The sequence below is a fragment of the Globicephala melas genome, chromosome 12 (assembly GCF_963455315.2).
Source record: "Globicephala melas chromosome 12, mGloMel1.2, whole genome shotgun sequence".
In the NCBI taxonomy this organism is placed as follows: Eukaryota; Metazoa; Chordata; class Mammalia; order Artiodactyla; family Delphinidae; genus Globicephala; species Globicephala melas.
The window spans coordinates 26,045,269-26,066,935 of NC_083325.1; the positions used below are offsets into that span (position 1 = coordinate 26,045,269).

Genomic DNA, 21,667 nt, shown 5'->3' on the forward strand with positions numbered 1-21,667 from the left:
CTCCACCGAAGGAAACCTCGTGGTTTCGGTCAGAGGACTCCGGCGCCTAGGCTTGGGGGCTGCGTACTACATCAGATGCTCAACGTGACGTCAGAGTGAAGGCCGTGACATCATCTCGAAAATGCCGACGGGCACCCTGGGGCATTGGAGGGACCATACGTGCCCTCGCGGCTTCAATTCCCCAGACACGACCCGACCCCTGCTCGGCCGGAGTTGGGCTGTTTTAAGATCCGCGGAGCAGGGGACGTGGGGGAAGGGCTAGGGACTGAAGACTTTCCGGAACTCGGAGCCGAGTCGCTGCACGGGACGCAGGACGGTCTGCGGCCCCGTGGCCTCTTCTGTGTCCAGCTCTCTGGCCGCAGCTACCCTGCACCCAACCCGCGAGAAAAGAAAGTTTTATTAAGCAGGCTGGGAGGCGGGGAGGGGGGCGGGAGGGAGGTGGAGCGGCGACTGCGGCCTGCTCCAAAGAGGAGGGAGGAGAAGAGGAGGGAACTGGCCTGGGAGGGATCGTGGGAGAAGGCGGAATGTGGGAGGGCTCAAGGGGACGTGGGAGGAACGAAAGGGCTGGGGGAGAAAGGGGGGTAAGTCTCCCCTGGACAAGCACTTTTTTTGTAAGTCCTAGGACTGAACTCCAGGACCAGGACTCTTCTCCCAGCCGCTACGGCCCCCGCTCAGCCACAGGTAGGGGGAGTCACGCTGCCCGTGGGAGGAAGGAGAGTTGTGGATGGAGGATGGTGGAGGGACCTGGGAAAAGGGGTGATGTGGGATAAAGTCAAAGGGAAGTCAAGCTACTGAGGGTTTTATTATTGTCAAAGAAGAGTGAAACACAAGAAGAGTGGAGAAATGAAGCAGATATTGGGGGGCGGGGGCTGCAGGATGTTCCAAATAGGGCAGCCGGGAGGGCCCTAAGGCTGGGGGTTCCTCTGTGAGGCCCTCTCCCTGGGTCCCCAAGCCAAAATGTTCCCAAACAAAGCTGCCCTGTTGGGTTGTTTAAGTTGGGGGAAGCATGTGGGGGGGGAAGGGGGAGCTCACTGTAGAGGGGCTGTTCTCCGCCCCAGACAGAGGGAAGGCCTTGGCAGAGAAGCCGATTGGTGCTCTCGCCTCCGCTTGCCCGTGACAGAGATGGCGGTGTTGGCAGGAGCCTTGGAAAACCCCACCCCATTCCCCCCCCACCTTGAGGCCTGGCCCTCCTGGGCCCCTTGACCCTGCAGGGCTTGTAGGATGTGCAAGAGTTCTCCAGTGCATTCTGGTTCTCTGCCTTCTCTGCCTGGAATCTGCCCAGAGAGGACTCGGCTTGGCTCCCATTCAGGGGACCTGAGATCCGAGGGTCTCCTAAGCCCCTCCTTGCCTGCCTGTCTCCACAATCAGTAGCTATCTGTCCTCTGTCTGACTGGCTGAATAGGATCATCTGGGTCCCTTCTGCCTCTGCTCCTTGGCTCTTGTCAGTTCCCCTCCTCCTCACCTATTGCCTGCCTTTCTCAGTTGCCCCCCAATTCTGTGTGCCAGGCTCTCTCCTGATCCCTCTCTATCCATCTTCAACATTGTGTCTCTCTCTACTGTCTCTGTTTGGTCCCCTTTCATTCCCACAGTTTCCCTTCCTCTCACATTCTCTCTGTCTGGGTCTCCCTCTCCGTGTCTCTTGCTCAGTCTCTTCCTCTTTATCTGGACCATTCTCTGATCTTGGTCTCTAATCTCTGTCTTTTGATCACTGGGTCTCCTTGACCCACGAGTCGGGGTATGGAGGTGATGATAGCAGAACTAGGGAAAGGACATTGTGAGACATCACAACTAATAGTGAGAGTTCTATTCTTCACAAAAGGGAGGGAGAGCCTCTCTCTCTCCCTCCCCCGCCCCCCAATCTGGGTCTCTCAGTCTGTGTGCCTCTTTGACTCTGTGTTTCTGCTCTTGTTTAGTATGTGTTCCTTTCTCACTGTCTCTCTTAGTCCGTGGGTCCCTCTCTTTCTCTCGCACTGTCTGTCTCTGGTCTTAACCAGTGTCTCTTTTCCTCTCATGACCTCTCTCAGACCTGGGCCTGGCTCAATTTCAGCTTCTCTCACATATTCTCTCTCTGGGGCACCCAGGCCTTCCTTGCCATGCGACCTGTCAGTGTCTGGCAGTGGAGCCTGTGGGGGCTGCTGCTGTGCCTGCTGTGCAGCTCGTGCCTGGGATCTCCATCCCCATCCACGGCCCCTGAGAAGAGGGCTGGGAGCCAGGGGCTACGGTTCCGGCTGGCCGGCTTCCCCAGGAAGCCCTTCGAGGGCCGCGTGGAGATCCAGCGGGCTGGCGAATGGGGCACCATCTGCGATGACGACTTCACACTGCAGGCTGCCCATGTCCTATGCCGGGAGCTGGGCTTCACAGAGGCCACAGGCTGGACCCACAGTGCCAAATACGGCCCTGGAACAGGTGAGCAATGCTCCAGGCACAGCCTAGGTATTGCCAAAGTGCAACCTAAATGTAGGGAGAGGGAACACCAGGATGGCACAGCCATAGGGACACAGAACACCAAGAAAAGCCAGTGTCAAGTACAACCATGGGGGACAAACCAACCAGCAGTCACTTCTCAGAGCTGTGTGAAATTAGACTGGTCAGTGCCTTCTCTGAGCCTCAGATGCCCCATGTGCAAAATGACTAGGTGAACTCTTAAGTTCCTTTCTGCTGCAAAGTATGAGTCTACAAAGCTACGTGCAAAGACAGCGCTGACACAGGTGAGCCCTGTATGATTAAAGTACAACTGGTTTCATGGGAAGCTGAAAGCAGGTAAATGATGTCTGGATGTCCCAAAGCCAGAAGGAATCACAGATACTGCAGCCAACAAAATCAGATTATAGACCAGAGCTGAAACCAACAAGCTGGAACTTACCAAAGACAAGTATAAACTCTAGGACAAGTATGAATGTGGGTAGTAGGGGATTAGGAACAATTCTGAGACCTGGGGGTGCTTACACTGTATGAGCTCACAGTGAGATTGATAGACAGAAACTGGTGCAGTCTGAAGCTAATCCCCCAGTTTCCACTGGCTAGATCACTTCTGGAATGAAGTGTCACTTTAGATGCCACATTTCCAGAGAGACAGTAGAAAATGGAAGTACTGGGAATTCCATGGTGATCCAGGATTAGGACTCCGCGCTTTCACTGCCAAGGGTGCAGGTTCAATCCCTGGTCAGGGAACTAAGATCCTAAAAATGGAAGTATATTCAGAGGAGAGCTGGCCAGATGTGAAAGATTGGAAGCCAATTTTCAAGGAATAGCTGAAGAAACCAGGGATATTTGGTATGAAAGGAAAAAGCTTTGGATAACAATTACATGACGGTTGTCTTCAAATGTGAGTACAGTCGTTTGGCTGAGGGATTTTTCTGGATGGCATCAAGGACTGAATCAGACCTGGAGTGGGGGAGTCATAAAAGAGTCTCAAGGACTTTGTGATGGTTCCAACAGCCTGCTGGGGCAGGAGGTAGGTATCCCAGCAGAAGCTGGGTAAGTCCTGTCAGGATATGCATGAGGGGTCCCTGCACATTGGCTGGGACCAACCTTTGAGGGGCCACCCAATTCTGAGAGAAAGTCGGTGATATTCATTTCAGTTTGATCCAGGCAGAGAGAAGAACGCAGGGCAACGTGGCAATGCACATGGGGGGCACATGGGAGAATGTAAGGCTGAGGTGAAAGGATTTTACATTTCCAAATCTCACAAATGGCTCAAATCCCTAAGCCCCCATGTATTGGCTGTGGTCTTAGTCAAGTTACTTAACTCCTCAGAACTCCAATTTCTTTATACGAAATGGTGATAATACCTTCTGGCAGCTCTGTTCTAAGGATGCTCACATATGTACATACCTCGGCAGATTGCCTCACATACAGTAGGTACTTGATTAATTGTAGCTGTCATTGAATGGGTAAGGGCTGATCAGAACTTCAGTGTTGACTCTTGGTTTTTTTTATTCACCCTACCAAATTCTTGGGTATCCCCAGATCACTATCAACCCTCCATCAATCCTATGCTCCCTTTCGTATTCCTTTCCAGGGTCCCCTGTCCCTTCCCCACTCATTACCTTACCAGGTATGAGGCTTCCATGCTCATTCTCACCAACATCCCCATACTACCTCTCCAAGCCCCTCTGTCCCCTTATCTCCCGCCCCTCCACAGGCCGCATCTGGCTGGACAACCTGAGCTGCAGTGGGACTGAGCGGAGTGTGACTGAATGTGCCTCCCGGGGCTGGGGGAACAGTGACTGTACCCACGATGAGGATGCCGGGGTCATCTGCAAGGACGAGCGCCTCCCCGGCTTCTTGGATTCCAATGTCATTGAGGTCTGTAGTTCATAAACACACACACACACTCACACACACACACCACCCAGGGTGGCGAGACACAGGGGGCTGTGGAGTGGTTATATGCGCAGATACTAGAAGGTAGAGGATCCCATATGCCCAAGGGGATAATTTGGGTTGGTGGGGGACTTGGGGGGGCACAAAATGATAGGGCTCCGAGACACTGTATAGTCCAGGTTTTAGCATTAGCATTCAAGTTACTAAGCCTGGCATGAGCCTCTCCAACTTCATCCCTGGTCCTCAGGGCACTGTGCTCTCCTTCACCTCAGATGTTCCTCCTCTCCGGGGACATCTCCCTTCTTACTTTCTCCTCCTCCTTCAATACCACTTCCTCTGTGAAGTGCTCCCTCAGGCTCCAGGCAGAGTTAGATGCTCCTTCCCCAGCTTCTTCTGGACCCTTAGTCATTTCTCAGAGCATAGCATGTCCTTGCACACTCATGGCTGCAGGAGGGTCAACACACCCACACACCTCCTAGAGAGCAGGCCTGCCTCTCAGCCCCGTCTCGCCATTGGGTTTACAGCAAGCACACTCAATCAGGGTTCCTTGAGGGTGGCCGGACATACGAAAGGTGTCATTGGGATTCCTTCCTCTACTTGTGGTCCCATCCCCAGGTAGAGCATCACCTGCAAGTGGAGGAGGTACGAATTCGACCAGCCGTTGGGCGGGGCAGGCGGCCCCTGCCCGTGACTGAGGGACTGGTCGAAGTCAGGCTTCCAGACGGCTGGTCGCAAGTGTGTGATAAAGGATGGAGCGCCCATAACAGCCACGTGGTCTGCGGGATGCTGGGCTTCCCTAGCGAAAAGAGGGTCAACGTGGCCTTCTACAGGTGAAGGGACGAGGGAGCTTGTTAGGGAATGGTGTTGAGAGACCTCCGAGGGGGCTGCGGCACTGGGGGAACCTGGGCTCCGGAAGAGTGGGGAAATGTGGAGGCCTCTGCTAAACTGGAGAGATGAGAAATATCGCGGGACCATGAAGCGGTCCCCGAGGCGAGTCTGCCACGGGCCCGGCGAGGCTCGAGCTCTCTAGCGGCCCAAGCCGGCGCGGGGTGAGCGGCGGCTATGGCGTCGGTGCCCGTGACTCCATCGGTCGCCAGGCGGCGTCTCCGCGACCCGGGGCGAGCGCCGGGTCTCGCGAGGCCATGCCCAGCGGCCCGCAGGCCCGCGGGCGGTCGCGGTTACGGTGCCGGCGCTGGCGCGGCCCAGGAGCCCGCGGGTCGAGTTAGGGGGGGTGGGGGCGCGGCCATGCCCTGCAGAGGCGGAACTGGGGCGGGGCCGGACGCCGGGAGTCTGAAGGTGACAGGCCCGGAGCATCCCCGGGGCGGTGGGTCCCCGCCAGAGCGCCAATCCCTGAAGGCCGGAGGGCGCCGGGAGGGGCCTGGCGCCTCCCTGGGTCCAGGCGGCCCACGAGGCGTCTGTGACCGCGCGAGCCCTCAGGACTCCTAGGCAAGTTTTCCAGAATATGCTTCGGCCCAGAAGCCGGCCCTCTTCACCTGCTCTGGAGCCCTGGTGTACGCGCCGGCCTCTAGGAAACGGATCACACTGGTGACCGGTTCTGTGCTTAACAGCGTCTCGCTTCCCTGGAGCATCTAATTTGGCATTTTGAGAAATTTAGAAATTTCTCTGTAATTTAAATGATTGTTTTCTTCATCTCTTCCTTAGATCAGTTTTGCAGGAAGACTTCTTAACATCTGGGTGACCTTCCACTGGGCACACTACTTCAGATGTGGTCTGATCAGGGCAGGGTACAGCAGAAATGCTCACTTTTAATTAAAGCATGTGTAGATTTTGCATTGCCTTTCTGTTGAGGCAGCATCCCACTGCTCATATTGACCCTGTAATCACCTAAATTGGGTCTTCTCTCATCCTTGATACTGATAGAGTAGCCTAAATCTGTTGAGTTTACCCTATTAGTTTATACATCATTTAAAAACCATTAAAAAGCCATGATGATCCCATGAGATTATCTTGAATCTTGACATTATTTTCCACTTGTCATCCCTCCCTGCCTCCTCTGTTCAATAGATATGATAGCTCTGCTTCCTGACTTCATCAAAGTGACTGTTAAAATTGTTGAAATCTTTAAAACCAAAGTCTAACTCTTCTTATGAATCCTCCAGATTTACATCAAACCTTTAATCATTAGTTGTAAAATGTTTTTTCAGCCAATTGGGAACAAACTGAACACTACAATGATGTAGCGAACATTATACCATCTTATCTGTAATGAAATCATGGGAGATGTTATTAGTCTTTGCTAAAATCCAGCTATATTATGTTCACAGCCATTCTGCAGCCTTCCAATTTAGTAATCTTACCAAGAAAGGAAATCTTGGTGGTTTGACTGGGCTAATTTTTACTGAAATCCTTTTAGATTTCTAAGGATCACCATATTTTTCCTCAATGCTCACAAACTTTCTATTTAATAACTTATTCTAGAATATTATCTGTAGATTGAAGAATCCTCTTCCTTCTCAAAAATCAGTACATTATCCAACCTCCAGTCTTTTCCATACTTGCTCAGATTTTCTTTGCCTTGGCTCTGAAACACATCTTTCAGCCCCAAGGAATATACTTTATCTGGCATAGGGACTCATATGGTTTAAAACATCTATGTGCTGTGCTCCTTTGTTATTATCTACCTTGGGGCTATATTTCTTTCCCTGTGCTTGTTCTTTACCTTTCCTAATCCAAACACCAGGTTCTGAAAGATTAGTACGATTTAAATAGCAGGCATTTCAGGTGAAGAGGGTAGCATGAACAAAAGTGTAGAGAGTCATTCATTCAACATTTATTTATTGAGTGCCTACTGTGTGCCAGGGACTGTTGTAGATACTAGGGATTCAATAATGAACAAAACAGACAAAAATCCCTGATCTCATGGACTAGGGAAATACCAGAAAACGAGTAACATTACAAAATGTAAGGATGGCAAAGGGCATAATAGATAAAAATAAAGCAGGGAAAGGGTTAGGAAGCGGGACTGGGATTGCAGTTTTAAATAGGTCAGAGGAGGCATCATTTGAGAAAATATTTAAAGGAGGCGAAGGCACAAGCTATGCAAAAATCTAGATGAGCATCTCCAGGAAGAGGCATCATAAATGAGAAGATCCTGGGGAGTGTGGTGGTGTGTATCACGATGTGGGGGATGGGGGATTCTTGTCATGCTCCAGGAGACCCCTGGGGCTGGACCTGAGTGAACAAGGGAGAAAATGATAGGACACGTGATGCAGGTGGACATAGGGAAAGAATGGGGAGCCAGATCATGTAGGGCCATTTGAGAGTCTTTGGTTTTTACTCTGTGTGAGATAAGGTTTTGGGCAGAGGTGTGACATCTGACTTCCACTTTTTATGTATTATTTGGGCTGCTTTGTTAAGAATAGACTGTAAGGGATGTGGCAGAATCAAGCGTCAGGGAGATAAGGCAAAGATAAGGCAAAGTGCAAAGAGGGGACTACCCTGGCAGTCCAGTGGTTAAGACTCTGTGCTCCCAATGCAGGGGGTACGGGTTCGATCCCTGGTCAGGAAGCTAAGATCCCGCGTGCTGCATGGCGTGGTGCGGCGTAGCCAAACAAAAAACAACAACAACAATAAAATGCAGGGCTTCCCTAGTGGCGCAGTGGTTGAGAGTTGGCCTGCCGATGCAGGGGACGCGGGTTCGTGCCCTGGTCCGGGAAGATCCCACATGCCGCGGAGCGGCTGGGCCCGTGAGCCATGGCCGCTGAGACTGCGCGTCCGGAGCCTGCGCTCCGCATCGGGAGAGGCCGCAACAGTGAGAGGCCCACGTACCGCAAAAAAAAAAAAAAAAAAAAGCAAACGGAGGTGAGGTAGAAAAAGAAGCAGGTGAGTGTGGAGGCCTAGAAGCCAAGTAAAGTGCTTCAAGGAAGAGTGATCAAGTGTGTCAGTGCCGCTGATGGGTCTAAAAACATGAGGACTGAGAAATGAATACTGGATTTAGCAACATGAAGTTATTGCTGACCCCAACAAAGATGAAAATGAATAGGATATTTTGAAAGACAGTTGACAAGAGTAGAAGATTTATACTGAGAAATAGTGGAAGAAAGATCCGAATGGATAGAGTAAGGCTAGAAAATGGAACACTTTTAATGCCAGATTGGAGAGTTTTACCTTTATCTTATGGAAAATTAAAAAATAAAAGTACTTGTATGGGACAGTGATAAAATAAGGCCAATGTTTTTAAAAGTTTGATAGTAGTGAACTGGAAGAGGAAGTTCTAGATGCAGTAAGATTAGTCAGGAGTTATAAACATGAAGCTGATGGGGAGGATGACAACGAGGAGAGAGGGGAATGAATAGATGTAGGATGACTGATAGAATATAGAAAATAAGAGAAGAAAGAACTAAAATGATACTGAAGCTGCTCAAGAGAAGGATGGTATCCATCAGGCATCTCTGGGCTTCAAGTTAATATGAACTAACTTTAGACGTGGGCCATCCCGGGGCATTTTGAGGCCCAGGAATTGTCCCCACGTATATACAGCCTCAAGTAAGTTTCGGAAATCAGGAATATTTGTGTACCTATTGGGATCTCTTACTGAGTCTGCGATATGAAGGCTGGAGAAGGAAATATACTTAGTACAGTGTTCATTCTTAGTGGGGAAAGAGATTACAGGGGTCCTGGGAGATTCTGTGATTTGGATATGGTGTATAGATACGCCGTCACAGGTCAAGTCGGACAGAGGGAGAATCCTCGTAGGTAATACAATTATAAAGCCTAGGCAAGATAGTTATAAACAACTCTACCTTCCTTAGAGAAAGAAGATGCATCTGCTAGCTTTTAGAGGAAGTCAGTAAGATTTAGAGAATAAGAAAATCAGAATGCGATATATTTATCATTTTTAAACTTGGTTTGTTAGTTCTACCCTAGAACATGTGAAAGTTGTAGAATCTTAGAAGAGGAAAATAATGTACAGATAATTGAACCATTTACTGCCCTTTTTCAGGCAAAGAAGTTGAAGTTCTAAGAGCTTAAGTGCTGTTTAAGAAGTCACTCTTCTAGTTCATTTCAGCTTGATAGATATTTATTGAACTCCTACTATTTGCCAAGCACTGTGCAAGGTGCTCAGAATACAGAGGTGACGAGAGAGTTAGTTAGGCACCAAATCATAGAAGACCTTATAGGCTATGTTAAGGATTTGGATCTTTATGATAAAAGTAATGGAAAATCATTGAAGTTTTTTAATGAGGAGGGCTGTGAGAGGACATGATCAGGTTTGTGGCTCTGAGAGATTACTTTGACTGCATTTCTGAGAATGGTTTAGAGAAGGGCAAGAGCAAATGGATTAGAGAGTTGTTTAGGACAGAACATTGACAGGACTTCGTTACGGATTGAAGAGAGAAGAGTCAAGGTTGACTCCTAGGTTTCCGGCATAGATTTTGCTGTAAGAGTTATGTTTATTTTTTAGACCCACATTAAATTTTAGATAACTTTGAGATATCTAAGTAGGAACATCAAGAAGGCAATGGAATATACAAGGTTAGGTGTGAACGAGAACATATAAAGAGAGGATGTGGAGTGAGAAGAATGCCTTAGAGCTCTAAAAATTTAAATGACTATATAGAGGAGGAGCCTGATAAGAAGACCAAGAAAGAGCAACCAGAATTAGGACTGAAACAAGGCCAGTAGTGTTGTGACAGCCAAGGAGGGAAAGAGAGAACAGCAGTGCCAGATGCTACCAAGAGTCAATGGGATGAAGACTAAAAAAGAAGAAAAAAAATCTTCTGGATTTATTATCGCAGAGTGATGCGGGGGGGCGGAAACCAGAAAGGGGTGGGTTAAGGAGTGAGTGGCAGGAAAGATGATGAGTATCGACAACCACTGAAAAGTTTTTCTATGAAGAGGGAGAAAGATGTGGGGTGGAGGGTGTGTGTGTGTGTGTGTGTGTGTGTGTGTGACAGAGAGAGAGCTGAACATGTTTAAAAGGATTCGATTGAGAAGGAGAGGTTATGTGCAACTTCTCAATTGAGAAGGAGAGAAAGGAACATAGAGGAAGGAATTCAGAAACGTTTGGGGGCAGTGGCCTTAGAGAAGAAAGACAGTTGCAATGAGAAAAGGATGTGCAGATGCAGGTAGCTTTTTATGTTTGATGCTTGAAGGAACAAATGATAGGGAAAACAAGCACATTTGTGAATGAAGAAATGTCAATGAAGACAAATATCAGTACTGGTCCTAAACAAGTACCAGGTCCTTAATGTAACCTGTATTTGCCTTATAACGTATATTATTATATATACCATATAATATATAATATAAAGACCTTATATAGTCCTTACATAACTTAGAGAAGAAGTACTTCTAAATTTCTAGGTAATACAACATTTTTCTGAATACAACGCTGGAGATCAGAATGATCTCTTTGGGTTACTGGTGAAAGAAAGTACCAAGTATACTTCATTTCAGACATGTTTGAGAAAAACACATCTAGAGAAAAAGTTTCACACTATACATATATGATGAAACATTCTAAACTCTTAGTAGCGTCTCAGGAAAGTTTCTTAGTAGTCTTTCAGGAAAGGGACCCGAGAGTTATTGTAGACTCTTTGCTAGGAATGTTGGACACATTGAACGTTTTGGCAAAAAGACCAACTAAGTACATCCTCAGTAAGAAGCCAGGGCAGGAGGTACCAAGCAGATTCAGCCCTGTTAAAATCTATTTATTAAAATCCTAGCACATCTGCACATAGTATACCACATCCAAAGATGACTCCTCAAGAGAAACAGCAGAGCAGGAACATGTTCAAAGAGATGATAACTAAGAGGATGACAGGGAATTCCATAAATTTTGTAAGGACAGACAAGACCTGCATTCATTATACATAGTTGGGCAGGACAAAGGGGGCAAAGTGAAAGTCTTTGAAATCAAAGGGAGAATGAGTGGAGAAACAGACCTCGTTTCCATGCATTAGACTTAAGGCAACTTCTTGAAGAATAAAATAGGTCAAATATTTAGGCCAATTAAGAAGAAATAAGGTTTTAGAACTTAATCCCTGGAAGTAAGTTTGGGAAATGAGCTCAGTTTGTGAATGACTAAAGCAATGACTAAAGCATATGGGATTTAACTAAAGCAGGAAGGGTTCTGTCATCCTAAGCAGCCTGGCCTTATGCTCCGCAGTCAGACCAAGTTAATGTCCCTTACTATCCAGCCTTGGTCCGTGGTCCTGGTTCACTGGCCTCAGGCCTGGACATGCCAGAAGCCAGAGAGCATCCGAGAAAAGAATACATAGCCTCTCTAGGTGTGACCAAGCCAGTTCCCTCTCCTTGCCTAGTCAGTCTGGCAATCCTAACAATCCTAACACCCTTCTACTTACACCCGTTCCCCTAGCCCTCCCTCCAGGTTTAGATCAGCCCTAATATCAACCCAAGAGTCCTTATTCCCTGTCTGCCTTAACCTAATTTCTGTGGGTCCTGGTATAGGGTCTTTATCAGCCCCGAGTCCATGTCCTTCACTGCTGCTCACCTGTCTGGTTACGTACTTATGAGGCCAAACAGCTGTGAAGGGTTGAACTTTGGAGGTATCTGATGTTATAAGATCCTGCCACCAGGAGCCCTCTAACTATTGGAAAAGAAATCTTGCCCCTGGTCCCAGTTGCACTAGCTTTTCCCACTTAGTTCTAGACTGATCCTGACTCTGCTGTTGTCTTATCCTCACAGAAAGTTGAGGAAGCGAGCGGCCAAAGCCTCGGCCCGACGCTCCAAGCCCCTTGGAAGGTAATGGGGCAAGAGCCCCGGGACCTCCTGCTCATCCCTGTGACCCCAGGAGGTGGATGGATGGAAGGCAGCCTATCCATGTCCATCCCAGAACCCAAGCTGATGAATCAGGGATATGACTGGAAAATGGCCATTCCAGGGGGGAGGGGAGGGGAGGCAGGCATGGGGATGGGTAAGCTTTGATCTTAGGAAGCCCAAGGAGGAAATAATGCAGGAATGGCTTAGGAAAAGCCTCTGCATCTTTATACTTCCCCCAAATAGCTTGGACTCCAGCCTCAGCCACCTGCATGCTTCCTCCCCTGCCCCAACTCCTAACCTCCCTTAATTCATCTGCATTCCCATTCTCTCTTCTCCCTTTACCATTCCTCTTATCTCCTCTCCCCTCACCACCTGGATTGACATAACTAGTTTTCTCATAACTGTTGCTGAACCCAGAGAGCAGCATGTATTCCAAAAATAGTTAAGTGGTATGCAGCAGTATATGTGGAAAATCTGACTGCCTTGGCTTTGCCCCTCCCCATACTCTGCATGAAGGGTCCTTCCTAGAAACAGAAAATAATAATAATAATCCTTTACTTTTCCCTGGCAACATACCTGACCACTACCTCCAATAACTTCTTTCTCCTTTTTTCAGACCAATCATCAAGCTTAAAGCCAAACCCAAACCCCGAGTGGGCAGGGGGCCAATCAAGAGGTAAATAAAGTTCAGGCTAAGTGGAGAGGAGAGGGAGTGCCGAGTGACGAGTCAGGGGCGTCGGGCTGTGGTCAGGAAGGGGTCCAAGAGAAGCCTCCACCAAGAGGTGGAAGAGCAGCAGCAACTGTTACAAGCCACCTTCCAGATGAGTCACCGAAATGTAAAGTAAGACTGGCCCTTATGTGGTTCTCTGAGGAATTATGCTTGTCACAGGATTTCTGAAAATCTCAGAAGTTCATCCACTGACTACCCTTGTTCCACATGCTTATTTATCTTCCCCCAGCAGATTTTAGTAGATACTCTGGCACTCTTGTCCTTCAGATGCCATGCTTGCCTCTCCCCCAAGAAGTTAAGTTTGCCTAAGGGATCAGTGTTCCCATCCTACCTTTATTTAATTGTTAAAAATAAGTGCTACCAGCTTGGAAGTGAGACTGAGGATCCCCTCTGGAAACTTTGTCAGGGATGGAGTCACATGGAAGTCCTGATCTCTGGCCCAGTTCACACAATTAGGCTCCCAGTCCCATCATTTTCCTCCTGGGTTCCTTCAGAAGCCCAGGGAATGGAAAGCTTCCAATCCCGATGATTGTGTCTCACTTGGTTTCTAAAGGCAATTTGTCCATGAAAAGTCTCTCTGATAGCTTCTTCAGCAGTAGTTGAGGCATAGAGAAGTCATCCCTTTCTATTCTTTCCTCCTCTCTTCACAGCATTCCGAGATCACCCAGTGGCCCCTGGTACCCCTCATTCCCCAGCTCCTCCCTCTGGTGCCTTCAAAGGGGCTTGGAATTTGGGGGTGTTCTTGTAGTGCCCTTCCAGCTTAGGGTCATCTTGCCCAACATGGCCATACTCTGGCCTTCCCTGACCCCCCACATTAAAATGCACACTGGTGTTTTTATTTTGTCAGTTATGGGGAAAAAAGGAGGAGAGAGTTTAGAAGAGAGATGTCTTTTTCCTCTGATGGCGTCTTTGACTTTTATTTTCAGCCAGACAGGACTTTGGGAGAATACCTGGTCTCTTTGAATCCACTTATCTTGAGCTCGCAAAGGTATTCTGTAAAGTCTCCAGGCTTCCTTGGTCTGATTTGTTTATAACTTGTCCATCTCTCTGTGTCTTCCCAGCCAATGGCTTCAAATCGTCATATTCCTTCCTTCCTCTGACATCAAGTAATGGAGCACATTACTGCAATAATTCACTGCCAAACCAGCCTCACAGACCCACTCCACCAACACCAGGCCTCATCTGGTTCCTTTCCTCTCTGGGTTCAAACCAGCTGTTCTGGGAAGAACGTACTTCTCTCATCACATGGCTCACTGCAGTATCTCATTCCGTTGGTGTCAATAAGCAAGTCTCTTCATTCTCTCTAGCATCTCTCCGCTGTGTTTCCAAGTTTTAACATCTCTAATTTAGTCCCATTTTCCCACTTGAGGGGCTATGGAACATTCTTTCTGTTACATTTAAACTGCAGAAGCATGGACTACCTCATTAAAGACTCATACAGTTCAGCTCAGGTCTGGGGATATCTTCACCCTTCTGTTGTTCATATTCACTCTCCTTCTCTGGTCACGTGGCCCCTCTTTGTCTGTCTTGCATTTGTACATCTTCGTTCCTGTATATACCAACTCCAGTCTTTCCTGTGTTCACCATCTGGTCTGTTCTTCCATAACTGCCCATCATCCTCTGGCCTGGAAACCCCTCTGGCCTCTAAGAAGCCATGTAGACGCAAGACTTACTCACTCCTTTGCATCCTGACTCATTTAGTTATTTCAGTCACAGCGTAATAGAAGGATCTGCTCACTCTGGCTATTCAGGCTTCCTGTTTGTGTCAGCTACTCCCTCCTACCCATCTCTTCCAGCTGGTCAGTCCTGGCTTCCTATTGTCTTTGCACAGTAGCGTCAGCCTCAGCCTCCATTAGGGCCAGCACCCTGAAACCGTACAGAACAAGGTTTCTGTCAGGCAAGTCAAGACGAGCCTTCCTTCCCATAGGGTTCTTCTGCTGCAGAAGGTCCCCAAGGACCAGCCCCCGTCCAGGTAATCTAGGCTCTTTCGGCCTAGAAACTCGCCATTACCTTTGTCTCTTTGTCTCTGTGTTTTTGCGGAGAAGAGGGGAAGAAGAAGGGCTAAAGTGGTCATGGGTGGAGGCACGGAGTGGGAGGAGGGATGTGGGCAAAGAGGCAGGAGCACTGCTTTACCCTACTGCTCCCACTCCTGTCCCCCCAGGCTGCTGGCCCAGCGGCAGCAACACTCCTTTGGTCTGCATGGGGTGGCGTGCGTGGGCACGGAGGCCCACCTCTCTCTCTGCTCCTTGGAGTTCTATCGTGCCAATGACACCACCAGGTGCCCTGGGGGGGGCCCTGCGGTGGTGAGCTGTGTGCCAAGCCCTCTCTACGCAGCGTCCAGTGGCCAGAAGAAGCAACAGTCGAAGCCTCAGGGGGAGGTGTGTGAGACAGTGACTATGACCTTCCCCACCCCAGGCGGAGAACCCCCTAGCCTGGCCAGCCCCTGATTAAGCACAGCCTTGACCTTTGAGGACAGAGAGGAACCTCCTACCTCCCATGCTCCCTCCCACCAGAATCTCATTCATCTCCCAGGTCTACTCAGCCCTGTCTGTGCTGATGTTTCCATTCACTGCTGGGCACCTCTCTCTCCTTTACAGGCCCGAGTGCGATTAAAGGGTGGAGCCCACCCAGGAGAGGGCCGGGTAGAAGTCCTGAAGGCTGGCACGTGGGGCACAGTCTGTGACCGCAAGTGGGACCTGCAGGCAGCCAGTGTGGTGTGTCGGGAGCTGGGCTTCGGGAGTGCTCGAGAGGCTCTGAGCGGTGCCCGCATGGGGCAGGGTGAGGGGGGTGCAGGTGGGAGGGAGAGGGAAGGAGGAGGTACACACTCCTGGGGGAGGGTACATTCCTTAGGAAGGAGACCCCTGGACAGATAAGGAAGTTAGAACCTCCTGATCTTTGACCTCTGACCTTAGGCATGGGTGCCATCCATTTGAGTGAAGTTCGATGCTCTGGCCAGGAACCCTCCCTCTGGAAGTGCCCCCACAGGAACATCACAGCTGAGGACTGTTCCCATAGCCAAGATGCTGGAGTCCGATGCAACCTGCCCTACACTGGGGTAGAGACCAAGGTCAGTCATTCTTTCCACCTTGATTCAGGTGTCTCACATCCTATCCAGTTCTGGTCATGATCTGCAGTCTGATGCCCACTGCCCCATGCCCCTGCCATCCTGCAGCTCCCACCTGATGCCACCACTTGCTAGCCCTTTAAGTGCCTCTGAATCACCATTCAGCCATAGGCCTGCTACAGACTCCCACTACTCCACCCCCAAAAGCTTCCCCAGTACTTCCATTGTGTCACTACAGATCCGACTCAGCGGGGGCCGCAGCCGACATGAAGGGCGAGTCGAGGTGCAAACAGGAGGACCTGGGTCCCTTCGCTGGGGCCTCATCTGTGGGGATGACTGGGGGACACTGGAGGCCATGGTTGCCTGCAGGCAACTCGGACTGGGCTATGCCAACCATGGCCTGCAGGTGAGTGGGAAGGAGAGAGGAACCAAGGCTATTGCCTCCAAAGGCTGTGTTTGGGGCAGAGGACTGTCAAAATGAGTCCCTTGGCCTGGGAGGCTGGATGGTGGCCTCACAAAAACACCTCTGTATGTCCCCAGGAGACCTGGTACTGGGACTCAGGGAATATAACAGAGGTGGTGATGAGTGGAGTGCACTGCACAGGGACTGAGCTGTCCCTGGACCAATGTGCTCATCATGGCACCCACGTCGCCTGCAAGAGGACAGGAAGCCATTTCACTGCTGGAGTCATTTGTTCTGAGAGTGAGTGAAGGGTCGGGTGACTCAAGCCAGGGAAGGGAGGCTGTGGCCTACCCCTTTGCAGGGAGAGAGAGAGCTGCAATCCGGAGGGGTCCGCCTTCCCTGCAGAAAACCAGTCTCACCCAACTTTCTGGGGGTGGGGGGAAGGGGATGCGGGGCAGGGGGTGGGGGTGAGAATGGACATACTCCCATCTGTCCCTGCCCCTCAGCAGTGAGTTCTAACCCTCTCCTTCCTTCTTTGGTGCAGCCGCGTCAGATCTGCTGCTGCACTCAGCACTGGTGCAGGAGACCGCGTACATCGAGGACAGGCCCCTGCACATGTTGTACTGTGCTGCTGAAGAGAACTGCCTGGCTAGCTCGGCCCGCTCAGCCAACTGGCCTTACGGCCACCGGCGTCTGCTCCGATTCTCCTCCCAGATCCACAACCTGGGACGCGCTGACTTCAGGCCCAAGGCTGGGCGCCACTCCTGGGTGTGGCATGAGTGTCATGGGTGAGAGGGTCAAGTAGAAGGGCAAGGCCACTGGGGACGGGGCAAGCCTGCTGTGGGCAGGGAAGGAAACAGGGGTTCCCTTGTCCCCACAGGCATTATCACAGTATGGACATCTTCACTCACTATGATATCCTGACCCCCAACGGCACCAAGGTGGCTGAGGGCCACAAAGCTAGTTTCTGTCTAGAAGACACCGAGTGTCAGGAGGGTGAGTTGGGGCCTAGAGTAGACTACAGTTTCCTCATCCCCACAGCCTTGCCTCACACTCACAGCCTTGCCTCACACTGACATATGCTTGTCTCTTCAGATGTCTCCAAGAGGTATGAGTGTGCCAACTTTGGAGAGCAGGGCATTACTGTGGGTTGCTGGGATCTCTACCGGCATGACATCGACTGTCAATGGATTGACATCACAGATGTGAAGCCAGGAAACTACATTCTGCAGGTGCCTGGGATCTAAGATTTCCAGCTATTGAGTGGGAGGAGTGTTTATTAAAGACACATTTGGATTTGAGGACTGCAGCTGGTTAAGCTGGCATTTTCCCACTCACAGGTGGTCATCAACCCCAATTTTGAAGTAGCAGAAAGTGACTTCACCAACAATGCAATGAAATGTAACTGCAAATATGATGGACATCGCATCTGGGTGCACAACTGCCACATTGGTATTTGGTGGGAAGAGAAGCCAGAAAGACTGGGGGATGGGAGGGAAAGGCCTTCATTCTCTTCTCCCTAGGTTGTTTCTATGTCTTCCCACACACTTCCGTATTTTCCAGTCTCCCCACTTCTACCCACCCTTCCCCACAACGGGTCAATCTTCCTGCCCAAACCACATGTTCACCTTGCAGGCGATGCCTTCAGTGAAGAGGCCAACAGGAGGTTTGAACGCTACCCTGGCCAGACCAGCAACCAGATCATCTAAGGTGCCACCACCCTCCTCTGCAGACCACAACTGGCCCCTAATGGCAGGGGTCTGAGGCTGCCATTACCTCAGGAGCTTACCAAGGAATCCTTGACGTCAGCAGGCCCACGGCACTCATCCATTGTGCACTGTGGGTGTAGAACTGTCAAGCAGAAGTTATTGCCCTCCTTTTACGCCGGCTGTCTGGATCTGTGGCCAGGCATGGGGAATTTTGCTCCCAGGCCCAGCACCAAACCAAGCACGCCACAAAGAGGCGCACCTGATTGACTGCCCAGGAAAAGACAGCAGCAGCTCGTTTTCTTAAACAGGGAGGTCAGAATGGTCAACTCCAATATCTCCTCTCAGTTCAGGGAGATACGGCTTTACCTCTAGCCTTTTTGTGGGGGGAAAGAGCAGTGCGCCACCCTTCCCCTCATTTTTGAGTATAACATGTTGCTAGGTATAATTTTATTTTATATAAAAAGTGTTTTTGTGATTCCTCAGGGCCCAGGGATTGGTGCTGGTAGTTGGAGGGACCTGCCCCCAACTGGTTCATTTAATCCTCCATCCGGGTGCCATAAGAACCCAAGCCAGGAAAGCAAGGTAGAAATCAGAGCAGAAGCCTCCTACTCTTGCTGATCCATTCATTCTGTGACTTCAGGGGTCACATATAAGGTCAATGTTTCCGGTCCCCGCCGGATCCGCACTGCCAGCTGGGATTGGGTTCGAACGGCTTCATAAATATCTTCAGCATTTTGTACCAGCCGCTCCCCAATGGCCAAGATCACATCACCAGGCCGTAGACCAGCCCTATGGCAAAAAGTGGACAGAGAGATAAAGGAGGGAATAGATGGCACAGTTCAAGGGCACATAAACACCTCACCCATCTCCACCTCCCAGTGCAATCTCTCCCTCACCGGTGTGCAGGGGAGTCCAGGATGACTTTATGGATGAGCACACCATGCTGAACATCAGGAAAGCTTGGTTCTCGAAGCTGTAGTTCAGCAAGGATGCTGAAAGGACACAGATCACTTTGTTAACCACACCACGGCACTCTCCCAATTCTGGGTTCGCCTCAAATCTCTCATCAACACACTGATAAGTTATGGATAGGGCATGCACTAGATCCTCTGGAGACAAAAACAATTCAATTTCTGCCTTCTAGCAGTTAGGAAGTGGGACATGTATATAAAAGGTAACTAATTCCAAATGACAGTATTAAATCAATAGCACTAATGTCATTCTAAAATCCTAAGAGAAGCTAGAAGGAGGTGGCATAACTTTAGCTAAACCTAGAAAGATTGGTCTTATATTTATATAAAATGAGAACAACATAAACAAAAACATGGGATTAGGAAATCAAGTTGGACGGAACAGAATATACTCATAGGGAAGCCATGTCCGGAAGGTTGAGTTGAAGACATGGAAAATGGCCCCTAAACACCAGGCTAATGGATTGGAGGTTGTAGATCAAAGCAATAACAGGATGAAATCAATCAGGTGGGAGGTATGCGAAGTGGAGTGGGGTGAGAAAATCAAGATGAGAGAGGACAGCTCTTCTGATAGTTCCAAGTATGAGGCAACTCATCTTAGATAAAGACAGAACTGAGAATGAAGCTCAACAGAAGTGCCAGGTGCCCACAACTGGTTACACTGATGGCCCTACCCCTATAGCTCATACCTGGGAGTCAGGGTTAGCATCATCACTCCAATGTAGCGGCGCTGGGACCCACTGCTTCCAAACCAGGAATCTGTGACAGAGGGACAAATAAGCCCCACCCAGCTACATCCTTCCTTCCCCCTCCTGCTCCTCCCAACAGACCCCTCTCCAACAAGCCCCCACCTCCACCCCCCACTACTTAAAGGAAACCGTTTACCCCCAAGCCAGGCTTACTCTTCTTTTCTCCACGATGTAGAAACTCTCGAAGGCGATCAGCAGGGATGGCAAAGGAGATTCCAGCTGTGACCTTCATGGTATTCACCCCAATCACCTCCCCATCCTGTTGGGACAGAGCCCACTATTCTCTAGCCCAAACAAATAGTAGGAGATGGGGGTACCTGAGCAAGAGTAGCAGGGAGTGTTGGGGAGTCGGGGAGACCTGGCTGGATTCCGGAGACAGCCAACAAGAAACTGCTCAGAAACTTGACCAAACATCATTGAATTAGGGAAAACCCACCCCTTCCCACACTGACCTGGGGCAGGGATTCTCGGAAAGGATGTCCCACTCACCAGGTTAACCAGGGGACCGCCAGAGTTTCCAAACTGCAGGACAAGGAGAAAATATGGAAGAGATCCAGGGACTCTATGCCTGGGGGCAAAACCAGGATGGAGGCACTTGCTCCAAATTCTCTCCTTTACCAGCCCATGAAGGGGTGGGCACGGTTTTTGCCACCCAACCTCTGTATACAGGCTAATCCACCATCTATCACACACCTCTACCCCCTCCCCCAACCTAGTCTGTCATTTCTCTCTTATCAGGACGCACATCAATAGCTGCATCAGTCTGGATGTATTCCACATTGGTTTGGGGAAGGCCCAGGTCTTTGGCTGGACGCTGAGCAGAGCTGACAATGCCGGATGTGATCGTGTTCTGCAGTGCAAAGGGACTTCCCATGGCAACGACAAACTCCCCTTGCCGGACATCGGCTGAACGTCCCAGGGGCAGCGTTGGGAGAGGCTCCTAAGGGAGAATGGGTACAAGAGACTTGTCATCTGGAGCTGTGAGCAAATTCAGAGCCCCAACCAGACATGGCCTGCCCAGACCCCCACCTTGGTCTGAATCCTCAGCGTGGCGATATCTGCCACGGGATCCACAGCTGTGACGACGGCCTCATACGTATCGCCGCTAGGCAGCCTGACACGGACTCGGCGCCGATCAGCCACCACATGAGCGTTGGTAACGATGAGCCCGTCGGCAGCCACCACGAATCCTGAGCCATTCGAGATAGGGACTTCGCGGCCCGAAAAAGGGTGCCTGGGATAGGGGGGCGGGGGTTGGGGAAGCACGGATGTGAGGAGGCTCGGACCCTCCTTCTCGCCCGCCCTCTACCCGCGGCTTCGGTTCCTCCGGGTCTACCCCACCGTTACCGGCCCAAGATCTCGATATAAACCACGGCAGGGGCCGTCTTCTCCACCACGTCCGCGATGAAGTTGTACTGGCTCCGGGGAGAGGGAGGCGGCGAGCCAAGGACCGAGGCGAGGACGGCCGGGGGACCCCGACCCCCGCCCCACAACAACAAGAGCACTGCCCCCCCAGCGCCCAGCGCCACCGCCAGCCACACGCGCGGACGGGTTCCAGGGGTCCCTGAGTCTTCCCGGATCCGGGGATCTGGGGTCCCCTGGATCAGCCGTGCTCGGGGATCCGAAGTCCCCGACGTCAGACATGTTCGTGGTTCAGGGGCTCCCACAGACAACCGGGCCCCGAAACTGGGGGTCCCATAAGTCACTCGGGCCCGAGGGTCAGGAGTTCCTAACGTCAGCAAGGCCCGGAGGTCAGGGGTCAACAGGGGTCCCTTTCCCCAGCGACCCCCTCCCAAAGCGCGCCATCCTCGGAGGCTCCAGACTGCACCCCGCCCCGCCCTCAGTGCAGCCATCAGCTCCGCCTCGGGAGCCTCGTCGCCCGCCCTGCACAGAGGAGGCGCCCTGGACGCTAGCGGGCGGACAGCGGGACGCGGAGCACGCCGGTACCTGAAGTCTCCAGAAGTGCACG

At 50.6% G+C, this 21,667-nt stretch overlaps 2 protein-coding genes across 5 annotated transcripts; one reads left to right on the forward strand and one right to left on the reverse strand.

The window, feature by feature from the left end:
- The first annotated feature begins 465 nt into the window (after positions 1–465).
- LOXL3 (lysyl oxidase like 3) lies at positions 466–18,436 on the forward strand. Of its 3 annotated transcripts, XM_070046828.1 has the most exons (17): positions 466–681; positions 2,082–2,406; positions 4,145–4,308; positions 4,942–5,156; positions 11,998–12,054; positions 12,689–12,748; positions 14,730–14,774; positions 14,964–15,180; positions 15,400–15,580; positions 15,715–15,869; positions 16,105–16,272; positions 16,407–16,569; positions 16,814–17,057; positions 17,150–17,265; positions 17,365–17,501; positions 17,610–17,721; positions 17,905–18,436. In XM_070046828.1, exons 2-17 carry the CDS (start codon positions 2,094–2,096, stop codon positions 17,976–17,978), a joined length of 2,421 nt encoding a protein of 806 aa, XP_069902929.1. In that variant the 5' UTR covers positions 466–681; positions 2,082–2,093; the 3' UTR covers positions 17,979–18,436. The 3 variants fall into 3 exon arrangements, with proteins under 3 accessions (XP_069902929.1, XP_060165131.1, XP_030733520.1); XM_060309148.2 differs by lacking the exon at positions 12,689–12,748 and having other exon boundaries at positions 467–681; XM_030877660.3 differs by lacking the exons at positions 11,998–12,054; positions 12,689–12,748; positions 14,730–14,774 and having other exon boundaries at positions 469–681; positions 17,905–18,435.
- On the reverse strand, positions 12,762–21,634 carry HTRA2 (HtrA serine peptidase 2). 2 transcript variants are annotated; one of them, XR_009566104.2, is made up of 10 exons: positions 21,046–21,634; positions 20,728–20,932; positions 20,444–20,638; positions 20,188–20,220; positions 19,852–19,957; positions 19,639–19,708; positions 18,875–18,970; positions 18,059–18,767; positions 15,710–15,852; positions 12,762–14,668 (listed from the first exon to the last, which is right to left on the reverse strand). XR_009566104.2 is itself a non-coding variant. In XM_030877675.3 (8 exons), the coding sequence occupies exons 1-8, from the start codon at positions 21,549–21,551 to the stop codon at positions 18,602–18,604; spliced, it is 1,377 nt and encodes a 458-aa protein (XP_030733535.1). In that variant the 5' UTR covers positions 21,552–21,634; the 3' UTR covers positions 16,961–18,601. The 2 variants fall into 2 exon arrangements, 1 of the variants encoding a protein (XP_030733535.1); XM_030877675.3 differs by lacking the exons at positions 12,762–14,668; positions 15,710–15,852 and having other exon boundaries at positions 16,961–18,767.
- Positions 21,635–21,667: the final 33 nt, after the last annotated feature.